The sequence below is a fragment of the Fonsecaea erecta genome, assembly GCF_001651985.1.
Source record: "Fonsecaea erecta strain CBS 125763 chromosome Unknown Scaff2, whole genome shotgun sequence".
NCBI lineage: Eukaryota > Fungi > Ascomycota > Eurotiomycetes > Chaetothyriales > Herpotrichiellaceae > Fonsecaea > Fonsecaea erecta.
Genome location: NW_017387245.1, coordinates 4,057,355 through 4,079,018, shown reverse-complemented (window position 1 = coordinate 4,079,018; position 21,664 = coordinate 4,057,355). Strand labels below are relative to the sequence as shown.

The 21,664-nt window shown below is 53.8% G+C and overlaps 9 protein-coding genes across 9 annotated transcripts; 5 read left to right on the top strand and 4 right to left on the bottom strand.

The window, feature by feature from the left end:
• Nucleotides 1-500: 500 nt before the first annotated feature.
• AYL99_03217 (hypothetical protein) lies at nt 501-2,939 on the top strand (the record flags this gene model as incomplete). The annotated part of the gene is made up of 1 exon (XM_018834733.1): nt 501-2,939. The coding sequence occupies one exon, from the start codon at nt 501-503 to the stop codon at nt 2,937-2,939; it is 2,439 nt and encodes an 812-aa protein (XP_018697357.1).
• Nucleotides 2,940-4,380: 1,441 nt separating this feature from the next.
• On the top strand, nt 4,381-7,413 carry AYL99_03216 (hypothetical protein; the record flags this gene model as incomplete). Its single annotated transcript, XM_018834732.1, has 4 exons — nt 4,381-6,382; nt 6,430-6,855; nt 6,937-7,074; nt 7,127-7,413. 4 exons carry the CDS (start codon nt 4,381-4,383, stop codon nt 7,411-7,413), a joined length of 2,853 nt encoding a protein of 950 aa, XP_018697356.1.
• Nucleotides 7,414-8,451: 1,038 nt separating this feature from the next.
• Nucleotides 8,452-9,045, bottom strand: AYL99_03215 (hypothetical protein; the record flags this gene model as incomplete). Its single annotated transcript, XM_018834731.1, has 1 exon — nt 8,452-9,045. The coding sequence occupies one exon, from the start codon at nt 9,043-9,045 to the stop codon at nt 8,452-8,454; it is 594 nt and encodes a 197-aa protein (XP_018697355.1).
• A 1,224-nt stretch (nt 9,046-10,269) lies between these two features.
• Nucleotides 10,270-10,751, bottom strand: AYL99_03214 (60S ribosomal protein L44; the record flags this gene model as incomplete). Its single annotated transcript, XM_018834730.1, has 3 exons — nt 10,270-10,309; nt 10,370-10,554; nt 10,632-10,751. The coding sequence occupies 3 exons, from the start codon at nt 10,749-10,751 to the stop codon at nt 10,270-10,272; spliced, it is 345 nt and encodes a 114-aa protein (XP_018697354.1).
• Nucleotides 10,752-11,349: 598 nt separating this feature from the next.
• AYL99_03213 (hypothetical protein) lies at nt 11,350-12,438 on the top strand (the record flags this gene model as incomplete). Its single annotated transcript, XM_018834729.1, has 3 exons — nt 11,350-11,445; nt 11,499-11,742; nt 11,789-12,438. The coding sequence occupies 3 exons, from the start codon at nt 11,350-11,352 to the stop codon at nt 12,436-12,438; spliced, it is 990 nt and encodes a 329-aa protein (XP_018697353.1).
• A 631-nt stretch (nt 12,439-13,069) lies between these two features.
• On the bottom strand, nt 13,070-13,791 carry AYL99_03212 (hypothetical protein; the record flags this gene model as incomplete). Its single annotated transcript, XM_018834728.1, has 2 exons — nt 13,070-13,296; nt 13,356-13,791. 2 exons carry the CDS (start codon nt 13,789-13,791, stop codon nt 13,070-13,072), a joined length of 663 nt encoding a protein of 220 aa, XP_018697352.1.
• Nucleotides 13,792-14,035: 244 nt separating this feature from the next.
• AYL99_03211 (hypothetical protein) lies at nt 14,036-14,883 on the bottom strand (the record flags this gene model as incomplete). The annotated part of the gene is made up of 3 exons (XM_018834727.1): nt 14,036-14,455; nt 14,532-14,762; nt 14,830-14,883. 3 exons carry the CDS (start codon nt 14,881-14,883, stop codon nt 14,036-14,038), a joined length of 705 nt encoding a protein of 234 aa, XP_018697351.1.
• A 2,042-nt stretch (nt 14,884-16,925) lies between these two features.
• Nucleotides 16,926-17,287, top strand: AYL99_03210 (hypothetical protein; the record flags this gene model as incomplete). The annotated part of the gene is made up of 2 exons (XM_018834726.1): nt 16,926-17,105; nt 17,210-17,287. The coding sequence occupies 2 exons, from the start codon at nt 16,926-16,928 to the stop codon at nt 17,285-17,287; spliced, it is 258 nt and encodes an 85-aa protein (XP_018697350.1).
• Nucleotides 17,288-20,101: 2,814 nt separating this feature from the next.
• Nucleotides 20,102-21,001, top strand: AYL99_03209 (hypothetical protein; the record flags this gene model as incomplete). Its single annotated transcript, XM_018834725.1, has 3 exons — nt 20,102-20,197; nt 20,262-20,450; nt 20,573-21,001. The coding sequence occupies 3 exons, from the start codon at nt 20,102-20,104 to the stop codon at nt 20,999-21,001; spliced, it is 714 nt and encodes a 237-aa protein (XP_018697349.1).
• Between the last annotated feature and the right edge of the window lie 663 nt (nt 21,002-21,664).

Below are 21,664 nucleotides of genomic sequence, written 5' to 3'. Positions count from 1 at the left end.
ATCCCGTCCACCTGCGATCCCCATTATTCTTTCTTTCCCCTGTTTCTAACCACCATTTACATCCTCTCAACTCTTAGAACCTCACGCAATCTATTTCCCCATCAAAACCCGCCTCGCTGTTTCGCCGTTGCCTCCGAACCCCGACTCGATTTGCTGTTGTTCTTCGTCAGCAGTGCTTTTCAACGGTCCCAGGACCACCTGTTCGGGTTCTTCTCGCCCAATCTTCCCCAATGAATCGCCCAGTATAGCCGTCGAACGACCATCGTACGATCTGCCACTTTGACGCCCCTGCCCTCGTTGATCCCTATAGACATTCTTCCGCCTCTGCGAACGGCGTTGTCCTGCACCTCGGGGCTTCCCCATCAATTCACCCTTTCTCGATTTTAGGGCACCTTGGCCGCGATGATCCCACAGATCCGACTTGTCGATTAGACCCTTCCAGAACGCCGCAGTCAGTGGAGGAGTAAACGACATAGAAAAACAGATATACTCGTCAAATCATGTCAGAGCCGGCATCAGAGAATATTCCGACGTTGGGACCTGGTCAACCTGACCCATCCAAAACATCTCGCGAGACGTCTCCAGCGCGCACTTCTCGCAGCGCGTCTCACATCCCTCAGCTCTCGCGGTCGCGCAAGGGAAGCCAGGAGTTCAGTCCGACACGGAACAGTGGGATAGCAGGATCCCTGTCAACCGTACCTTCAGCCGCTGCCGTCCAGCGAGCATTGTCTGCCCAGAGGCCGATTTTACAACCTCCCAGCGTTGACTCCGTGCTTGAGGGTGGCCGCCCATCTGAACGACAAATGAAGACAGGTCAGAATCCGCCATCATGGCCCACGTCGCCCCGGTTGAAGTCTCCTCCGCCTTCGAAGGCTGGCGCGAAGGCGCCGTCAGTCAAGCGGAATGATTCAGACCAGACGCCGTCAAACACTTCGCTGAAAAGGCTGGCACCTCCCTCTCACCCTGACCAAGCCGCTGCCATGCAGATACCTGACGTCCATGAACAAACCGGCCCTCATTCCAACTCGAGGGTATCAGGCCGCGGCCCAAGCACTACCCTCGAAACGGTGGCAGAAAATAGTGTCCCCACGACTCCTGCAATCGGTCCGATCTCGACTTCGCCACTGGAACACAAGATGGATGTAGCATCCCTTGACCAGCGATTAGAGTCGCGGCCTGATCTACCTTCCGCCAAGGATGGGGAAGGCAGTGGTGGTGACGGCCCTTCGAAAGTCACAGCCGCCAAAACAGAAAGTGGTCGGAGGTCAAGGGCTCCAAGCAATTCCCGCTCAGCTTCAGATTTAGCAAAACGCTCTTTTACCAGCTTGACGGTGGCCAAGCCCAAGCCCGCGGGTGACCCCCCTCGAACCATGACCGTGGAGACGGAGACTGTCACTTCCATGCCTCAATTGCTGGGTCCCGACCGAGGTGCTTCAGGCAGGGATGGTAATGGTAGTGTAAGGACCAAACCGAGCAATGAGACCATTCGGCCGAGAAAGGAGAAGAAAAAATCCCGCAAGACTCCTTCGCTCCATGCGGGCACAGTAACTTCCAAAGCCGACCTGTTCGAGGCCAAAGTTGCCAGCGCGGTGGACGAAGCGGATTCCTCTGATTCAGACGAGACTTTTGTCTACGAGTCGAACCCACCAGACAGCAGGCCTGCACGACATCACTCTCGAACACCTAGCGCGACGTCCCTGGCTAGCCAAGAACAATTTGGAAACCGCAGTAAACATGGCCTCCGCAGTGGCAGTCAAGCAATCACGGGGAAGAAGAGCATGAAGTTCTCGAGTAGCACCTACAACAATCTTTTGGATGGCGAGTCTGGACCCGAAGGACGAGGAAGCCAACGCAATTCTAGTTCAACGCCTCGTCATCATCACATCAGTCGGCATGGACGACCTCACCACACCTCGATCTTGGACACGGAGTCACCTTTTACACAGGCTAACAAGACGAATTCTTCGCGTTCGACGACCAACAATCCTTCCCGATTTTCTCGGCCTAATAGCCCACGAACCTCCAACGGACGAGTGACGGGCACCCTGCGTAAGGGGGAACCGTTTGATGCCTATGAGGATGCTGTCGCCGACGACGAGAGGGCCCCGTTACTTGGATCAGTCCGCATTAATCGCACGCGACACAGTCGTCGTCCGCACAGTGTGAGTCTTCGGCATCTCGAGTACAACGACATCCACGACCGCAGTTGGTGTGGCGGGTACAGTGGCTGCATTCTCCTTGGGCTTGTTATTCTCCTGATCTGTGTTGGTATTACAACGTTTGTGATGGCGCTCAACCGCCCGTTGGTAGATGTCTCCATCAAACATATCCAAAACGTGCTTGCATCGGAGCAGGAGCTTATGCTGGATCTGGATGTGCTGGCGATCAACACGAATCTTTTCCCGATCACGGTGAACGATCTCGACGTCAACCTCTTTGCCGAGAGCCCTTATGTTGGCTCGACATCTGACTGGGATGGGTCTGACCAAAGGAGTGCGCTCCGATGGGTCACACGAGGGAGCGCAGACACCCTGGGATTCGAGTGGCCGCCGTGGCATTCTGATGATGGGGTAGATGAAGGTACCGATCCGATCGACGACCCTGAGCCAGGCACACAGAAAATGTTGCTCGGAAGAGTTCTCGTCTTCGATTCGCCGCTAGTCTTTGATGCATCACCACTGCGACACAGCCACACTTCTTCTGTTGGTGAGATCCGGCTCGCGAGGCCGGGCAACAAGACTGAAGTCGGCGGATCTGCACGTTGGGAGAGAGTGCTGCAACATCCGTTTGATCTTATTGTTAGAGGCGTGATCAAGTATCAATTACCTCTGAGCTCTAAATCGAGGTCTGCCAAGATTGGCAGCCGGGTCAAGGTGTTACCCAACGACGACAAATCTGGAGATGATCCTGGGGGAGATCCGACGGAACCAAAGGCATAAGACGTTTTGAGACCATTTTGGGAGTTATGATTGGGACGAATCTCCTTTGTGCATGCAAAAAAGACCCGCCTACTATTGCGAGGGGGCATTTAACGACCGCGATACCCAAAGGACCGTGTCCCGGAAAGAGAAAAGCATTGGGATTGCAAGCTTATGCTTGGCTATACAATGGTCGGCGAAGAAACAGGCGAAGCAAACACGCGTAAGGGCAATGGAAAACTGGGTGGAAAAAGGAATCGATCGAGCCTTGTGTCAGCGCAACCGTCAGTTGCATGTTGTTTTTCCTTGGTGACGGCCGCCTTTTTTTTGATATATATATATGGATGGCATCTACATGCCGGTGACCCTCTCTGCAAAGAGACAATCAAAAGCCCAAATGAAAAGTGCCAATAGAGTATGCGTTGCACTTCTTTCTCCTTGACCGGTTTCGCACTGCAGGTTGGGCCGCAGCATAACGTGGACTCCCCCGAGCAAATGTGATGGTCTCTGGCTTTGGTCATTACAAACTTACTGTTGACACCCAGTGGTGCCAGTTGCATTGACGGGGGCCGACTGGCCCCGGTGTCAGACATGTCAGACCGAGGCGGTTTCTTCTGGGCGAAGTGCAGCGGCAGCCTGTTCACACTGGGACTGGGCGGGCCCCAAGCAGGTCAACCGTTGGGCTGGCGTGGCTGGACAGGGGGGCCATCCCATCTGCCATGTACGTCACGCCTGACTTTGCCCGTTGTTTTCTCTCTCAGGGCCTCCAAAACGGGAGGCTGGTTGGCTGGTTAGTTGGGCGGTTTAGGCCTGGTGGCCCTTAGGCTGCTGGCTGCTGGCTGCTGGCGCACTCTTCTTCCACCTTCCACCTGCCACTATAATTCTCCTCTACTCTCTTTCACCACTTCTGCCCCCCTCCATTCCTCTATTTCCCTCTCTCCATTCGCCGACTCAATCCCCTCCAAGCCCACTTTTCGCATGACCGTTGCGGCTGCCCAAGCCTGCTTTCGAACCTCGTATCGTCCAGAGTTTCCGGCTTTCTGGCGCAGTCGGCCTCTGTGGGAAAGGGGACAAGATAAATCTGGACACGCGCACACACCCTTGGGAGGTCCGGCTCGTCCGTCCCCCGTCTCAACCATCCGCAGCCCGGCTACATGCCACCATCTGATCCTTCCAACTCTGCAGTGAATTGTCACCTGCTGCCACCTCAACTCGACCGCTCATCCTTCTTCTTGTCTTCTGTCTCCGGCTCTTGCATTTGTCTCACTTGTCCCTCTTCACCTCTGGGCACCATCTTCGACGTCTGAGTACACGGTTGAAGTCCCTTACGCAACATTCATTGTTCTCTTCCCCCACGCCACTCTGACAAACCGTGCATGTGAAAACCCCTCCTGACTGCACCCGAATAGTCATTTCAACTGCTGCAACCTCTGCAGCCTCCAGCCTCCAGCCCAAGCCCACAATGGGCTCCGTATACCGCGAGCGGTTCGACGACTCCCGAACATCAGTCTCGTCAAGCCGACGTGATGGCGGGTACACAACGGTGAAGCGATATGTGGTGAAAGAAGATGACAGTCGCTCCTCTGTGAGCCGGGACCGGCGGTTTGTCCCCGAACGTGCAGGTGAACGGGTCGAGGAGACCCGAATCGTTCGCCGCGAGATTGACGAACCCGTGCGCCGTGAAGAACCCCGCTACACAGAGCGTGAGTTGGTTATCAAGCGCGAAAGAGATGAGGAACCTCGGCGAGACTATGCCTATGACACAAGACGGGAGGAGCCTGTCGCAGAGCGGGAACTCGTCATCAGACGCACCACTGAACGCGAGGACCCCCGTCGCGATGATTTCGAGGTGACTCGGTACGACGACCGCAAAGTCGTCGACACCCGCTTCCGGGACGACTACGAGGTGCTTTCGCCGCGTGGTTATGACGACCGTGATCTGCAACGATACACCCGTACTACCGACTACTTCGCTCCCCCTCCCCCACAGACCATCATCATTCGTCAAGAACCCATCATCATTCGAGAGAGAGTGCGCGACGACGACTATCAGATCGTCCGCAAGTCGGACATTGACGAAGAACGCAGCATTGTCCGGCGAGACCCCCCACCTCGCTCGCCTCGTGGAGAAGAGGACTTTTTCTACGAGAAGAAAGTCAGAGAGCGCATTGACGACCGACGCGACGATGATGACTACTATGAACGCCGAAGCCGACGACGATCCGTGAGTCCTCATGACTCGGTGTCCCAACGAGGCCGCGACCGTGGCTACAGCAGTGATGACAGCATGGTTTATGTCCGCAAAGAGGTCCGCGAGGAAAGCCCTAGTCCTGAGCGTAAACGGGGCCTCGCTGCCGGCGTCCTCGCTGGCGTTGGTGCTGCAGAACTTCTCCGAAATCATAACAAGAAGGAAGGTCGCGACGTCTCCCACGGTGTCGGCCGTGTCGGGCGTGATATTGGTGCTGGCGCTCTGGGCGCTCTTGCCGCCGAAGGCATCCACCGTGCGAGGTCAATGCACCGTAGTCGGAGCCGACACCGCTCTCGATCTGGCTCCCGACATCGCAGCAGGTCTCGGTCCTCATCCCCATCGAAGCTCAAGACCCTTGGAGCGGTCGGTCTCGGCGCTGCCGCCCTTGCGGCTGCCGCAACTATTGCTTCCAAGCGCATGAACAAGTCCAACGATGACGGCGACCGGGGGCGTTCTCGCAGTCGATCTCGCTCTCGACGCCGGAGGGAGTCTGTGTCAAGTCTCGAAAATGATCCTGATGCGCCATCTGACGATGCGCGGAACCCCAAGCATCGTAGAAACACCATTGCAAAGGCTGGTGCGGGTGGCGCCATCGTTGCAGCCTTGATTGAACATGCTAGGAGCAAGTCCAGGGCTCGAGATGGCAAGGAGCGTTCCCGGAGCCGCATCAGACAGGCACTTCCCGTTGTCGCTGCTGGGTTGGGTAGTGCCGCGGTCGCCGGGCTGTATGAGAAACACAAAGCGAAGAAGGAAGCTGAAGAGATCGCGGACGAGCGGCGTCGTACTCGCTCCAGGTCCAGAAGCAGGGCCAGGTCTGAGCATGCGTACTACGACGGGCCACCCCAGGGTGCCGTCAATGATCCTGGGCTGATCGAATACGGAAATGGACCAATGTATGGGAACAATTTTGGCCCCGATTACTATGGGCGACCGCCGCCGCAAGATGGATACTATTCGAATGCTGTTGTGCCGGCTGCCGCCGGCGCTGCAGCCGGCTACGGGGCCCAACGCGGGACGAGAAGCAGAAGCCGGAGTTTGAGTCGTGAACGAGGTGGTCGACGATCATCCCGCAGCTCGAGTTCCTCGCCAGACCGGAGCAGACGCAGGCATTCGCGGGACGCGGCAAAGATGACAGCGGCTGCCGCAGCGGGAGCAATCGGTGCCAGCGAGTATGAAAAGAGGAAGCAAGAGAGACGTGAACGCCGCGCCAGAAAACGTAAGTGATTCGACCCTGACGGCTTGTGAGTTACTGACACGACTTAGGCCGAGAAGAGGAAGGATATGGCCGTGATCCCTACGAGGAGAACTATAACCCCGGTGCCCAATATGCTCCTACGCCGCCACCGCCTGCTCCCGTTATCGATCCTTATGCTACTCAACAAGGGTTCTACCCTCAGACAAGCCAGTTCCCGCCGCCACCAGGAGCAGTACCTCAACAGTATCCTCCGCAAGCGGGCCCCGGTGTATCTCCAGCTGGGGCTGCCCCGTACCCTCCACAGAACTATCCTCCCCCACCGCCTCCTCCTGGTGCTCCGCCGGCTCCTGCTCAACCATACGACGCGTATGCTTCTGGTGCGAACCCTTACGCACCACGTGGTCCTGAAAATGTGAGTGCTGAGCCGAATCCTATATTTGGCGATCCTTTTGCACGTACTGTTCCCAGTAATGACCAGACCCATGTCCCAGATGGTACGTCAGAGTCATGTACCTTTTGAATTCGTCCCCCTTTAGACAACACAGTTCCTCCTGGCTAACAGTTTGGGTCATTAGGTGTAAACCGTTCGGCGCCGGCTCCGGCTCCACCCTTCTCAAGTACACAGGCCCCTTCCTCCAACGACCCGACCATCCCTCCGCCTCCGCCCCCCAACCCTCCGCGTCAGGAAACGTATCCTCCGCCGACCGGACGAGGTGTGTCTCCTCCCCGTTCTCAATCCCAGCCGGCGCCGTCCAACCGTAAAAGCGTTCAATTCGTCGAGACGCCGGAGGTTTCTGATGCCGCAGCGGTCGAGTCTGAAGCGTCAAGTCCCGAACGTCACCGTCATCGACACAAGTACTCACGCTCGCGTGGCTACGAAGCAGAGGACGACACAGACTCAACCCCAGACGAACAACGCCGAAGAAGCCGAGAACACTCCTCGCGATCGTATCCAGATTCTGGCGAAAATGGAGATCGACGGCGGCATCACCATCGCCGGCGCTCCTATGAACCAAGCTCATCTCGAGGAGGCCCAGAACTCGAACGCGTAACAAGTCCCACTGATTCTGATGCCACGATCGAGCTACCTCCTAGATTCGATGAGAAGGGGCGGAAGAAACCCGAGCCTGGTGAAGATCCCCTCGCGGAACGATTAACTGAGATCCTTTCTGGGAAGGGGGCAGCAGGCAAGGTGTTTGGCAATTTCTTAGATGGGTTGCTTGGGCCCGATGGCCGGAGGAAGCGAGGCAGATAAGCATGAGGATGTTTCAGACGGAGCCCCTGTTGAGCATTTTAGAGAGAAATAAGGAACACAGACACATAACGAGTCTCCTTGGATTTGTGAAGAGCAGGATTTTGGAGTTCGGCTTTCTTGACGGATCATGAAGTGATGACGGCCACTCAAGCGTTGGGAAATTTCTCGATCATGATCACGAATGTCTTACGAAGGGATTGAATCAGATGAACACGACGACACTTGCCAACCGGTAAGATGAAATATTCCACGACGTGGGACAGACGGGATATGGAGGTGATGATTAATTATCATGCCAGTCTCTCACGATTTCGGATTGTTGTCCTTGGGAATATGGAGGAATGGCTGATTAATTAGATAATTTCTCACAAGGTTTATTTTTGCCAATGAAGAATAAGAAAGAAAGATCTTTCTCCAGCGTCTGCTTCTTTTCTATTTCTGGTTGTGATCACGGTCCAGGTGTGAAATGATGTGAGGGAGGACATCAGATTAATGTGTCGCTCATGGTGGTCATACATGATGGTCCCTTTCGACGACGAATCAACTGAATCAAACGGCAATGGTAAGAAAGAGAAAGACAATTAATGTATGAACAGCACTGGCTGACTGACTTGACACGCTCGTCCTGCCTTGCCTTGCCCTGTCATGTCATCGACGGTTTCCCTCCCTCCCTCCCTTATCAGATCAACGCAGCAATAAGAGAAAATACCCCCCAGCATCATCCCCTTTTTGAGGTACAGAACTAATTAGAAAGCTCATGGAAGTCATAACTCATCACAATACCTCGTACTGGGTATCTTTGGGTAGGTATGTAGGTCGGTCGGTTCCTAATGGTTTACCAGCGTTCCTGCTTCCTGGTGTACCCGGTCGCCGCGTCCGCCAGCCACCGCCCGATCTTGCCCGCCGTGCTCTTGCGCCGTGCTGGTTGCTTGCCCTTGCTCCCGGCCTGTTCCTGGTCCTCCTCCGACTCCTCCTGGGCAGAAAGGGTCTGGGCGAGCGCCGCGTCCGACTGGATCTGTTGGCGCTGCTCCTCGAGGTGGCGCAGGCGGGATTTCTCTTCTTCGGCGGAGAAAAGTGAGGCGTCGGCCGCAGTGTCAGATTGTCCCGTCGATGCGCCGTACGAAGGGAGGGGGTCGTCTTGCCCAGCCGATCCCTGGCGTCCTGGTCGAGCCAACGAGCCCTCAACGGCCCCTTCCTCGGCGCCCGCGTCGGCGTCGTGACGGTAAGCCGGTGGCCCGCTCGTGGCGCGGTGAGCGTAGGAATCCGTGCTGCTGGGACCAAACGCCGGGCCCATGGGCCGGAACCCCTTGCTGCGGAGTTTGGCTTCCTCGATGCGCTGCTCGCGGAGGGCTTTCTCCTCCTGGTTCCGCTCCTTCCAGTACTGGTACAGGGGGCCCCGCGAGTACTCGTTGGTGAAAATAGTGGGCATTCTGTTCTTCGATTTGTGTGTGTGAGAGAGAGAGACAGAGAGTGGGAGGGGAGATCTTGAGGTTGGTGTGTTTGTGATGATGTTTAGAGGCGACAAGTATTACTTGTTGGTCTCGTCCAGGAAGGAGTTTGAGAAATGGCTCTGTGCTCGGACTAGAAGTAATGTCGGCGATATTCGAGCCTCTTCGGTTGCGATGATGGTTGGGACTCCAGCTGGGCCCTGGGGAAAAAGGGTGTTTTCTGTTGAAATCGATAGAGGCTGCCAAGTGGGGTGACCAACTTCTCCGTCCTCGTGTCTATGTACAGTATAGCCTTGTGATCACTGTATTAAGGGGGAAAGATGGCCTGTAGGAAAGGGAGGCTGGTAAGTTGGATTGATCAAATCGATCGAGTCAACGAGTTGCCTGCTGCACCCTTCGCTCCTATTTAGAGGTGAGTCGTTTTCGCTCGTGGAATGCACAAACGACGTCGATCAAGTCGCGGTGAGTGAATTTGATAATAATAGAAGGGGATCGCCTCCTGGTTGAGGAGGAGAAGTTAGTATGATGCCGGAAGTGAGTGCTGTTCGACCTACTATTACCTGACGGAGCCTGTTTTCGCGGGGTAACAATATGTAAGCCACAAAAGTCACTCACTCACGCTGATCACCCGTTATTTGGGCTTCGTATTCGGGGCCACGTATTTGGGGGTGCCGACTTTTCCGCTGGGCCAGGCCCTGAGCATCAATCAGTTGGGTTGTCTTGGCTACCTGTGAGTTGGGCACCAGACCAGAAACCTACAGACTCTGCCATGAGGGTCTAAGTTTAGTGTGGTCGCATATGAGAACGTATTGATCCTTGGGGAAGAAATCTAGAGCCTTAGACGGCCGCCATTCTTCCAGAGGACAGGTTCGGGGCCGGGGGCTGGAAACACATGAAGCAACTCAAACCCTCAATGAGACCAAAACAGAACGGACGGTAGCATTCAATTGCGGACGCGGGCCATTAGATTGCAGGCTGCTCTTACAGAGCGCCAGTCCAGTCTATCATGACCCTCAGGCAATAAATTGGAACGGATGTGAGGACCTCACAAGCAGTCGTGCTGGATGGTCGTATCGCCATCTCGATTCCATCTGTCGAGTTGCATCGTGCTCTCTGATGTCCTCTGAGACGAATCTTCGATATTTGATCGCACTTGTGCCTTTATCTCGCCGTCCCACCGAAGCACTGCAAAATCTCCTCCACGTTTAGAACACAAGAGCCGCACCCTTCGTCTTCTTGTCACCACTGCAGAGAAATTCATGTCAGCCTTGATGCTTTCTGTCGAGGCAGAAGTTGGAAACATACCCCAATTCGAAGTGCTTGCATCGCTTCAACGATAATTGTGCCTTGGTCTTGCATACTGTGCATTCCAATCTCAACACGACTTTCTTGGTTGTCTTGGCCTTCTTGTGGAACACGGGCTTCGTTTGACCACCATAACCGGACTGCTTGCGGTCATATCGACGCTTTCCTTGCGCGAATAGCGAGGCCTATGCAAAGGCGTGTCAGTGTTTATCTCACCGAATGTCGTTATACACGGATCGGATCGGAGAAGGGGCAATCGTACTTTGCCGGCCTTGTACTGTGTGACCTTGTGTTGAGTGTGTTTTTTGCAGGTCTTGCCCTTGCAATAGGTGCGGCGGGTCTTGGGAACGTTGACCTGATGGTAAGAGACACCTATTAGCATTTCCAGAGCCACTAAGGTTTCGCAGTTTGGTCGAGATAGTCCAGTTCAAAGGGCCTCAAATTGCACGGCCCCAAAAGTCCCGCTGAGATCTGAATGGTAGAGTCCTTCATATCCTGGACCCGAATCTGAGCAACAGACTTGGCTTTCCATCTCTTCTCGCATTGTGACCCATCGCTTCCTCGGGCGTCTCATCGTTCGACTGCCGGCACCGTGTGTCGTCCGGGGGGGCAATCGTAACATAGCACATCACATATTGAGGACAGAAGAGCTACTCACCATCTTGACTGAGTGACTGGCCGCAAAGATTTGAGCGAGGGTTCGGTGGTTATTGTTGACTGAATTTGTCGACTGGCACCTCGAGGATTGAGCGCAAACCGCGGCCAGATGCCAAGACGCACAGTGCGAAAATGTGCGAACCGCCGAGATTTGGGGCAGGTGACCCGAAGTACGATCGCTTAGTAATGGGGGGGAGCGGACTTTTGTTTCTCCGAGACACACATGCCACTGCATAGACGTCACAACTAGGTGCTCTTCAACCTCGTCTTCGACCCCTCCATCTAGGTCAGGCCGACCATAGAACGGGCGGCAGGAGGAAGCCATGGCTAAAGTTGACTTTGAAGATCTGTCCGGAACGTCTACTCCTGTCACTGCAAACCCTTTCGACGGCCTGATCAATGCTTGTCATGGTGACCCTGTCAGCCGCACTCGCCCCTGTGTGTTCTGATTGTACCTAATGCATGGCCACAGAAGCAGATTCAGGAACGATACGCTGTACATCGGACAACACGGAATGCACAACAGCGAGAGAAGATCCTTGGCGATGACTTCAAAGGCTGGATCCTTGACGAGCATCTGGTCAAGCTTGATGGACCCAGGAAGGACACATCGTACATAGACCCTCGGCACTGTCTCGTCTTCTGGGGGAGACCGCCTCAGAGAGTCAAGACATTGGTCGACGTCATACAGTCCAAGCTGAAAGATGCTGCTCCAGGTATGGCTCCATACTGCTGGGAAATTCCCCTCTGCTCACTATACAGACCTCTGGCTTATGCCTCTGGACAATCTACATATGACCGTGATGGAAGTCGCTCACTCTAAAACCGAAGCTGAGATCACTGGCCTCATGAATACGCTCAAGGACCACTTCAAAGCGATTGCTGATCACACGTGCTCGCACCGAGCCAGACTTGTCAAGCCTCTCTTGAGCTACGACTCGGCGGCTCTTGCTCTGAGCTTTTTGCCCGCTGCCGGAGAGTCACCCTCAAATGGTCGGACGGCTGATGATGACCGTTACACATATCATCATTTGCGGCGCGATACTTATGCTACCATCACAGAGTCAGGAATTCAGGTTGGCTCCAGATATGTTGTGCCTTCGGCACATCTTACTATCGCCAGATTCAACTCTCCAAATGTGTTTGGAGGAGATCCGCTGGACGAGACCGTGACCCTTGACATCAAAATGCGAAGACACTGGGTCAATGAGCTCGAAATAATCAACAAGTGGCTTGAAGCAGAGTATTGGCCCCAGGAAGGACACCTGATCATGCCTGGAGGCGAATGGGTGGTCGGCGAGGAGAAGGGTCTGGACTTCCGCAACGGCACGCTATGGTACGGCGGAGGCTCTACTATTTATATTGGGGAGGGATTTGTCGATGGTGACGGGGCAACTGCACAAATACCATGACATTATGCCCGGGGGTTTTCAGATGGCCATCTCAAGACGCTTTTTCTTACCGGTTGTTGCTCTTCTCAAGAGGTAGTGCGGGATTTATGGCAATATACGCCAGTTTAATGTGGATTTCACACTTTGGGCCTCATTCATCGCTTCTTCATTGGCCAGCGCGCATACCAGACTGTCGGTCGGATATGTGATTCCAAGACCTTTACAGCTCGACTCTTTTTTTGGATTCTTGTGTTATGGCATTGTATATGACGCTGGAATAGCCAAAATTCCTTAGAGGTTCGAACACTTCTGGCTTTTTGATTAGCAAGCAATGGCTGATTTGTGGGACGCCTAGGTAAACATGCTATGGAGCATTTCCTTTATATATATATATATACCAATATACTGGGCTGGGTTTACTGGCTTAATTAACTGTCTCGCATACTTGAAACTTTTCATGTCTGTTCAATACGTCGAACTTACCCAACACATCTACCCATCCCATCAAAGTCTCTGGCCATGTCGCTCAAGTGCAATCCGGGGGCCAACAGATCCGAATCTACTACGTCGAGTCCGTTCCACACTAGCTCGGCCAAACTACTAAAGGCGCCATTCTACTCATCCACGGCTTCCCCCGAGACGTCCTACCGATTTAGACATGTGATGGAACCGTTCGCTGAAGCCGGACCACCGCGTTACCGCACCGGACAAGCCTGGCCACGGTTACACCAGCAAGCCCGTCGGCAACGTCCACCAGCAGGAGCCCTGCACAAAAAAATCTCTCGCGCGAGATCTGCACGGCCTCGTAACGAACCATATCGGTATCGAGGATAAGGTCCACGCCGTAGGGCATGGCATCGGGGTGATGGTCGCGCACCCCTACGTCTGCCAATTCCTCGCGCAGGTCGCAACCGTGGCCTGGGGCGAGTGCCACTTACCAGGCTCGAGCATAGTCGTCGGTGGAGGGCGGAGATGGGGAACCTCAGGACCAGAAGCATGATGTTGATCGGTGAGAAGAGCTTCCTGAGCAGAGAAGAGGCGGATGCCATGACGAGGGAGTTCTACGAAGACGTCAATGTAGGCGTGGTCCGGAATCCGGGACATTATCTCGCGGAGCAAAATCACCGGGGGTTCGTCGCGGAGGCGATGAGATTGATTACGAGTTGAAGCAACGAAAAGGCAGAGTCTCTTTCTCATGAACGAAATGGAGTCGGAAATGTGGCGTTTCCCACCGCCTCGAGCACCCATACCCACACGGTCTGATGGCTCTGATTTGGGGACCAGATGTCCAGTCATAACCAGGATGGGTTCGGGGTCGACTGGGATGTTGAACGCCCAGATCAAAAGCACCAATGACTTGCTTTCTCTACCCATTGCACTCATGCGCCTCAGGCCATGACCTGCGCCGTCACGCATACGGATCGCAGGCCTTGAAGGTATTGCGGACAATGTCTTATTGGTTCAGGAGGATGCAGCTAGCCCATAGAGACCCCATAGCGCCACCGCCACGTACATGTCGTGCACCTCCTCTGGTCCCTCTTACCAAACCCCACCAACCCCCTCCTGGAAGCTGCACCTCCTACGGCAGATCTATGTACTCGGACGTGTGGTTGGTCGCTTACGGGGGTGCTGATCCGGGGAGCCAGTCTTGCAGACCCTGGCCCAGAGATGGAAATGCGGCACTATCGCTCTCGAGATAGGTTGAGGCACACGTTGGGTAGATGGAGTCATCGGACATAGTAGTAGTGCTAGTAGGACCGTCGGCTTTATCACCCAGATAGGCTGGTGGATCTAGTGTTAGTTGCTTCTCCGGTGGCTGATTTTGTGACTGTCGTGTTCGCAGTACGTTAACCTCCATGGTAAGGTCGGCAGCCACTTCCCGGAGCAGGCTCAATCTCCGGTCCTGCGAGTAGTACGACTGCCACAGGTCGCGGTGTCGCAGGTGCAGGTCTACGATTTCCTTCTGGAGCTTGTGGATATAGTCCTCCTTGCGATGCCGGTACGCTTGCTGGGACTCTCTATTCTGCGCTCGACGACGCTGGAGTTCCTCATCAGCATTACTTTTCTTGACATACCGCTAGCATGGACGATTGGAGTGGGGGGCTTTTGCTTACCGATTGCGTCTCTTCATCGACCTCATTCATGCGTGCTTTCCGTCTCCGTGGCTTCGACAGTTTATTCTCAGCCTCTGTGGGGCTGCCGCCGTAGGAACCACTACTCCCTGTCTCATAGATTGCTGTAGTGCCTGCTTCGGTTACACATGGGAGAGACATTGGTGTTGAAAAGTCATAGAGGCGGAAATCCATATGCCCGGGGTCGAATGCCGCCGCCTCCTCTCCTAGAGCCTGCAAGTTGCCGCGTCAGCCTAATATTGCTGCAGTCGCCATCGGAGGCGAAGTAGCCCAAACATACGAATAATGAGGAGCATACTTCTGTCTCTGCGAACCATTCACCATCAAAAGCCATCGCCTTATCTGCTGGGCCTGTTGTTGGTTTTTGCGAAACGAATCGCCTAGATATGGGAAGAGATTCTTTGTTTGGAAAGAAGAGAAAGGGAGGTTTTTCGGCAGTAACGAGCTGTCTGCCCTTTCACACACTGTTTATACTCGTGTGCTTTCACCCAACGAGGATGCACCCACCTTCCACTACACTTCCCAGCCTTTTCCTAATCGAGATGGTGCGAATGCCTAACTGGGACTAGTAAGAAGCCACGCTCTGCAAGGCTCCGGGAGTGGCGCCGTGATTGGCCATGGCGGTGTCGTCGGCGTTTACTCAGCAAGGCTGTCGTGTCTTCATCGAATTTAGGACTCTCGCCACGGGTTTCGGGATTTGGATCGTCCATTGCTCACTCGCTGCTCATTTAGCCCCCATAGTTGCGAGAAGGTCGGTGGACGAATGGCAATGGTTCCGACAAAAATGTCTGTCTTACAAAGCGCTCCATCTCTGCTCATATATCATTGTTGCTTCGTTTCTTCCGCGTGCCGCCTTTATCCATCCATCACTAGTGCGGCTGGACACCCGAGTTTCTCATATGCAAAGGCAGTCGCAAATACACGCGCTGCGGATACTTGTGATTTATCAAAATCAATCATGCCACCATACAAAGATGAAGTGTTTTCCACAAGGCTGATAGCGTGGTACTATACCCAATTTGCTCATCCGCCACCGTTTCTTCTCAAATACTCGCCATTCCTGTGCACTCTGTGAGCAGACCTGTGAGACTATTGCCCTAAGCTTGAGATAATCGATGATTGATGGTTTGGCGCCAAGATTGTGGCGATGATGACTGCGTGTCGTTCTGATCAGATTGGTCCTCATCCACCGTCTTCACTCGGTAAATCTGCCGTGGTGCCGGGAGTGGAAGCGTCGCCGTGAATGAATTCTCCTTCCGACGCTCCTGAATGTGGGTGTTCTCAGCGGTACTTGACGATGAAGGGTCAATTCGCTTGACCAAATCGTGCAAACGAAGTACCACCGTCGATTCTATGACTTCCTCGGTATCGCCCGTCGGCTGGAGAGAGATGGCCCAAGGAGCATGCTAGAGGGTGTTCAGACCAACCTAGACTTATTGCGCAACCAACTGCATGCTATGTCAGTAGAAAAGTCAACGGCAAAGTTGAAAGTGGTGTTCCAAGAGAGGTGTCTTGGGATAAGCAACTGCCTGAGGATGGAAAGGCAGATTCACAGGTGGGCGACAGGGACAGAGGGTTGTGGCATTTGATACGTTCCGCTGTGACTCCTCGTCGACGACGACTCTGAGCGGTGGTGATATGAAGCCCTACCAACCATGTAATCAGACAGAGGTCCGGTGTGGGAGAAGCTCAAAGGTAAGAACTGTGAAGATACCCTGTCGGTGCCGGGGTAATGTCGACGACGACATGTTCCCAGGTACCACAAGGGTCAGCAAACATGATGTCGACGAGACTTGTGTATCCCTGTCTGATAAGTGTGGTGTTTCGTGGCAACGGCCAATGGTACGGCTCACAACTTGGCTGACCGGGCCGAGACAGTCGGAATCGGCCAGTCACTGAACCTCGGCATCTTTCCCGCCTTTTTGCCCATCGCTTGTTTCTCTTCAGATGCGATTAATATTCCCGCGGTGATCATCCTCGCACTGTTTGTTTCCTCATCCTCTGCTATAGAGACGTCTACGACACTTTCATCACCTTTGTACGCGATTGTATATATCGTCGATTTGTTTCCTGCGTCTCTCGTGGCTGTAAGCCGACCGTACCACCGTTGTCCCTCCTCCCGCATTGCGAACGCGCTCGGCACACGACCTATACCTTTTGAACAGAAGCTTTTGGAAAGAGTTGGCCTCAATCGAATAAGCAGGCCTTATCCTACCCATTAGAAGCTCCTTCTTGGAATATTGGTGGAAATAAGCCCGGCGAACGGTCCTCCTCTCTTCCCAAGTCAGCGAAGTGCTCGACCACCGCCGCAGGCATCCTCCAAAAGAACCCCATTGAGACTTCCGTCCGGAATAATTCTTCCATATTATTTTCAAGATGTCCAAGACATTCACCACTGCCGATGTGGCTAAACACACCGCCACCGCCAGTGATGGCATGTACATCATCATCGACGGGTCCGTCTATGATGTGACCAACTTTGTGGATGAGCACCCTGGCGGAGCAAAGATTCTGAAACGAGTCTGTGGGAAAGATGCCTCAAAGCAGTTCTGGAAGGTGAGTGCACGCACGTACAGACGATCTGAGCTGGACTCGAAAGCCACCCGCCCAATGGGTGTCAAGATACGATCGGTCGGGAATCGAAGTTGACGCCCATCTAGTACCACAACGAAAACGTCCTCAAGAAATATGGCGCTAAATTGAAGATCGGCTCGATTGGCGAAAAGGCCAAGCTGTGAGGGATCATGGTTTAGATGGAATTGAAGACCAGGAGACAGCGGTGCCGATGAGAAGAACGTTCCCGCTGATGTGAGGTGCAATTTCTCGAATGGCCATCATCTGCATATCTAGAGGTTCGCATGTTTGATCAACAATGGAGTGAACAAGATGACGAGAGCCAATACTTCAGCGGATCGAAGAAAGCCAGGATCAGAGTGGTCCTCAAGCAAGGCTCGGGTGGCGAGTGTACAGACTTTTGGATTTCGAGGTGTGGGCATCGTCTTATAGATGGCTTATCTTGCATCTCGGTAGAAAATCCCATAGACATCGTGCTGCATCTGAACCGGGTTCTGGGATCTGTGATTACCGCATGGAAAGCCACCACAGACTCTTTCTTCATTTTCAGTCACAGCCTGATCTGGTCGCACAACGTCGACTTCTTTTGTGGTAGGCCCTGTTCACGGATCAATGTCCTTGTCCTGCTCTTATATCATTACTCGAGAGGCCTCGGACACAGGCAAATGGAAATGGATCGTTGCCACCACCAGCACCACCACTTACCAACGCGCTGGTTACCGACGTACCGGGGGACGAGGCTATCCAATCACGGCCTGTCGCAGAGGAAGCGCGAAGTCAGCACAAAGTTGCCCAGAAGGGAATATGGTCCCATCGCAACGTGCCATCGTATAGCCAAAACGTCTATTGGTCCAGTGTTTTCACTTCTTTGCTTGCCACTTTGTTTCCCGTCGGATTGTACTCGATGATTTCCCCCTCAACGGCTTGTCATGGCCCACTATCTCGCACTGCATTCGCTGCGGCCACAGCTCGATCAAGGGTCCAATGCCACATCGCCCACGGCAAGATCCTGAGTCGGTCTGGTCGACGAACCTGCTCATTTTGCCCTTGCTTCCGCCAAGCATCCAATCGAGTGTTTGTGATGGCGGACGCTCTGGAGCATAGCTCTTCGCGCTCGAATTCCTCAGCGACAAAAGTACAGAAGGTTCGTGTCGCTGCCAACCCACTGCCAGCCCGGCGAATGCCCCATTTGCCCAATGCGGCAAATCGTGGCTCCCCCTTTTTGCGATCTGAAGGGGTGGTGGTGGCTGTGTTCTTGGTGTGTTGAAGCATATCCGTCCATCTTTTGCCGGTCGGCTAATGCTGCCAGCATTTGCAGCCGAGCTTCATCAGGACCCTTGGAAGACCCCACCTTACTCACTGTTCATGATGCTTTGCTCAGAGTCACGGGGGTGCATGTGATGGTCCGTGCGACGTTCTGGAAGACGTGCAGATATGCAAGTGAAAGGGTCTGCTGACGGGAGAAGGGTTACAGCTATGCTTTGCAAGGAGAGAGGACTGGTGCCACTTGCTGAGAACGGGAAGCCTGTAAGGCTGAACTGGATATCTGCCCTGGACCGACCCTGTACATATGCACCCAATATGCGCTCTACGAGGAGATTACTAAGTCTTGGAATTTGGAATGTGTGTGGTTCCAATGGCCCATGGTTCATGGTGCCGTGCTCGCATGCCGTGACGGAGCAATAAAGTCGCTCTTACTTCCTCCGTAGGGCAAAGCTACACAGAATGCGGCTGACCCTGTTTCTAGAAGACGTTGTAGAAACCCTCGGAAAACATGTACATACATCTAATAGGCCATGCATCCTCGTCTAGACTGAATCCGACCTCATTGGAACAGGGCTAAACCGGTTGTTCTCTTTGGTTCTTGAAATTAGTTTACCGAGTCACCTAAATGTTGATTGATGGCTTGGTCAAGAAGTAACCGAGCTTCTGCCGCTTTACTCCCCTGCCCCCAACCAAAGTCGGGCGTGATTTGTGACTCGATGATACTTGCTCAATGCAGTCCACAGTTACGCACGCAGAATGCAGTTCGGCCACATTAGTGATTGAGGATAAACGAGGGCCAGTCGTACTGGAAATTGGAACTGGAATATGAGTGTCGTGACAGAGACATTTTCAAGAGTATACAAATAGAACATGACGTTATGACTTCCTCTCGAGGTCAAGTTTCTCTGAAATCTATTTGCAACGAGACGAGACTGCAGCTAGTGCCCATTGCGTATATTCATACGTCCGTGGCGCATTTGCTGGATCAGAGAGTAGGGTTCTCATTGGGCTGCACTCGCCAGTCACTGGAAGTGCTCGTGCTCAAAACGTATACAGACACGCAGCGGAGCGCTTTCTGGGAGCGACCTGGATATCATTCTCTCTGGCCTTCGTGAAATAGTCAGAACGACGGGACGTTTTATTGGGCGGCACTTGCCAGTGCTGGAAGTTCTCTGGAAGCCAACTACTACTCCTTTGAGTAAATGGGGCGCCTTTAGCTCTTGGTACCCTCAGTTACTGCGTACTCCGGAAGCACTCGTATCGCTCCAAGCCACTGAAAATGCTCTCAGCAAGCCATAGTGGTCTCTCGCGCAGTGCCCTGCAGGACATTCAGTCCGGGCATGCAGTGTGGGTTGCAATGTCATGCCGCTATTCCTGATCGGGTAGACCAAAGCCCTTTTTCCATTGGCCAGTCGACCAAGCTAGTGCAGCCAAGCCTGGGCTAGCGCCGTCCCAAAACGGGAGCCTGACAAGGTTCACCAGGCAGTCCTGGTCAACGGCATCGTGCCAAAGTATGCGCATATCAACCACGAGAGAGACGCTCTCCAGATCCGCATCTGTAACTTATGTAAAGGACATATACTCGGCCACGGACCTGATTGAGCTTGTGTCTCGATCGTCGCTCAATTCCGATCTTCGTAAACATCTTCTCAGGCCCGGCACTCGGACCCAGGCCCGCCATCGATCTCTCCACAACCGGGGACATGGCCATCATGAACGCCTCACACATCGAGAACCTTTCGAATGCTTCGACATTGACCCCCGTGGATCTGTTTCTCGTAGACCCGGGGAGATATGGCGATCTCGAGGTAAGTCCACACAGCTTCTTCGCACGTGCTGGGCGGGAGACCCAGTGTTGACGGTCGGAATCAGCTACAGGACGAGTTCCGCCGGTTCACGAACGTGGACTCCCCAGAAGCGTTCAGTGGCGACGATGCCGGCGACTCCATCGGCATGAACGGGTTGAATTTGGTTGGTGACGTCGAGGTCTCTGCCACAGAGCAATCGACAATGTCCCCATCCACGGATTCGGAGCTACCTGCAGAGTCTAGGTCGAAGATGGTAAGTCAGTTGGCATTGCTGTTCAAGCAGATCAGGCATGGTATTGTCAAAGGGGGCCTGAGAGAACATTTTACGGCATTTTCACCACTGCGAGCACAAGTCTGACAGAATATGGCTGGCAGCGACGCCGAGCGCAAAACCGCGCTTCTCAGCGAGCATTTCGCGAACGCAAAGAGAAGCACCTCAGGAGTCTGAAGTCGACCTTAGAGAATCTCGCCGAAAAGCATCAGAAGCTCCTCGACTCATACTCACAGCAATCTGAAATAGTGGCAAAGTTGAAAGGGCGCGTTGCAGACCTGTACACACAGCTCGCAGCCTTGTCGACATACTCGGAACAAGACACAGACACAGCGATTTTCCGAATCCCAAGGCCTTTGACCACCGAGTTCCAGCAGTTTGACGCCTTTTCCTTTCCACCACTCTCTGCCCCAGCGGGCCGGCACAGCACCTTTCGCCAGAGCCAGGTCTTGGATAGTGCTGAACTTGACAGATTGTCCACCCTGGAGGCGAATGACCTCCTAGGGTTTGATGACCTGCTGAACATGCCTTGAGCTTTGAAACTAGGTGTAGTTCTTTCCACTCTGTCTCCATACTTTAGGCATTGGGTGTCCAGGATTTAGCATGGACTTCTTCGAAATTTGGTCCTTGGTCTCATGGTGACAGTCGGGGCGACAGTATTTGAGGTCGGTATTTGGTCTTTGCCGGAACTTCACATCTGTAGTGATTGAACGTCCAGGTACCATATTCTAACGCCCTTTCTGGTGCGTCAAAATTCATTCCAATTGAAGTATCAAGACCACGGTCGACGTTCTTCTCTTCGTGTCGTAACCACTTACTTCAGGAGCCCTATGCCCACCAGGAAAAGAGATGGAGGTGTGTCCCTACGCTTCGAGAAAGGAACCGATCTGAGAAACTCGCGAACACCAGATCCCCCGGCAGGCCAGCCCCTGAAATATAAATACGACTAGGCGACAAGTGACTAAGCTCTCGCCCTGGGGGCACCGATGTGGTCTCCACAAAATATGCATATCAGCTTGGTAGCTTCTCGTTCGACAGGATTTGCGCGATTGGGCCAACTCCACGCCCTCCTCTATCCAATCCTTCATGTCATGAGAGAATTCAAGAGTGGCAAACAGCCATGGCATTAGCCAGCCATGGCAACTGCAGTGCCCAATTTGGAGCGTGCCAGGAAGAGTGCTGCCAGAAGGGAATGG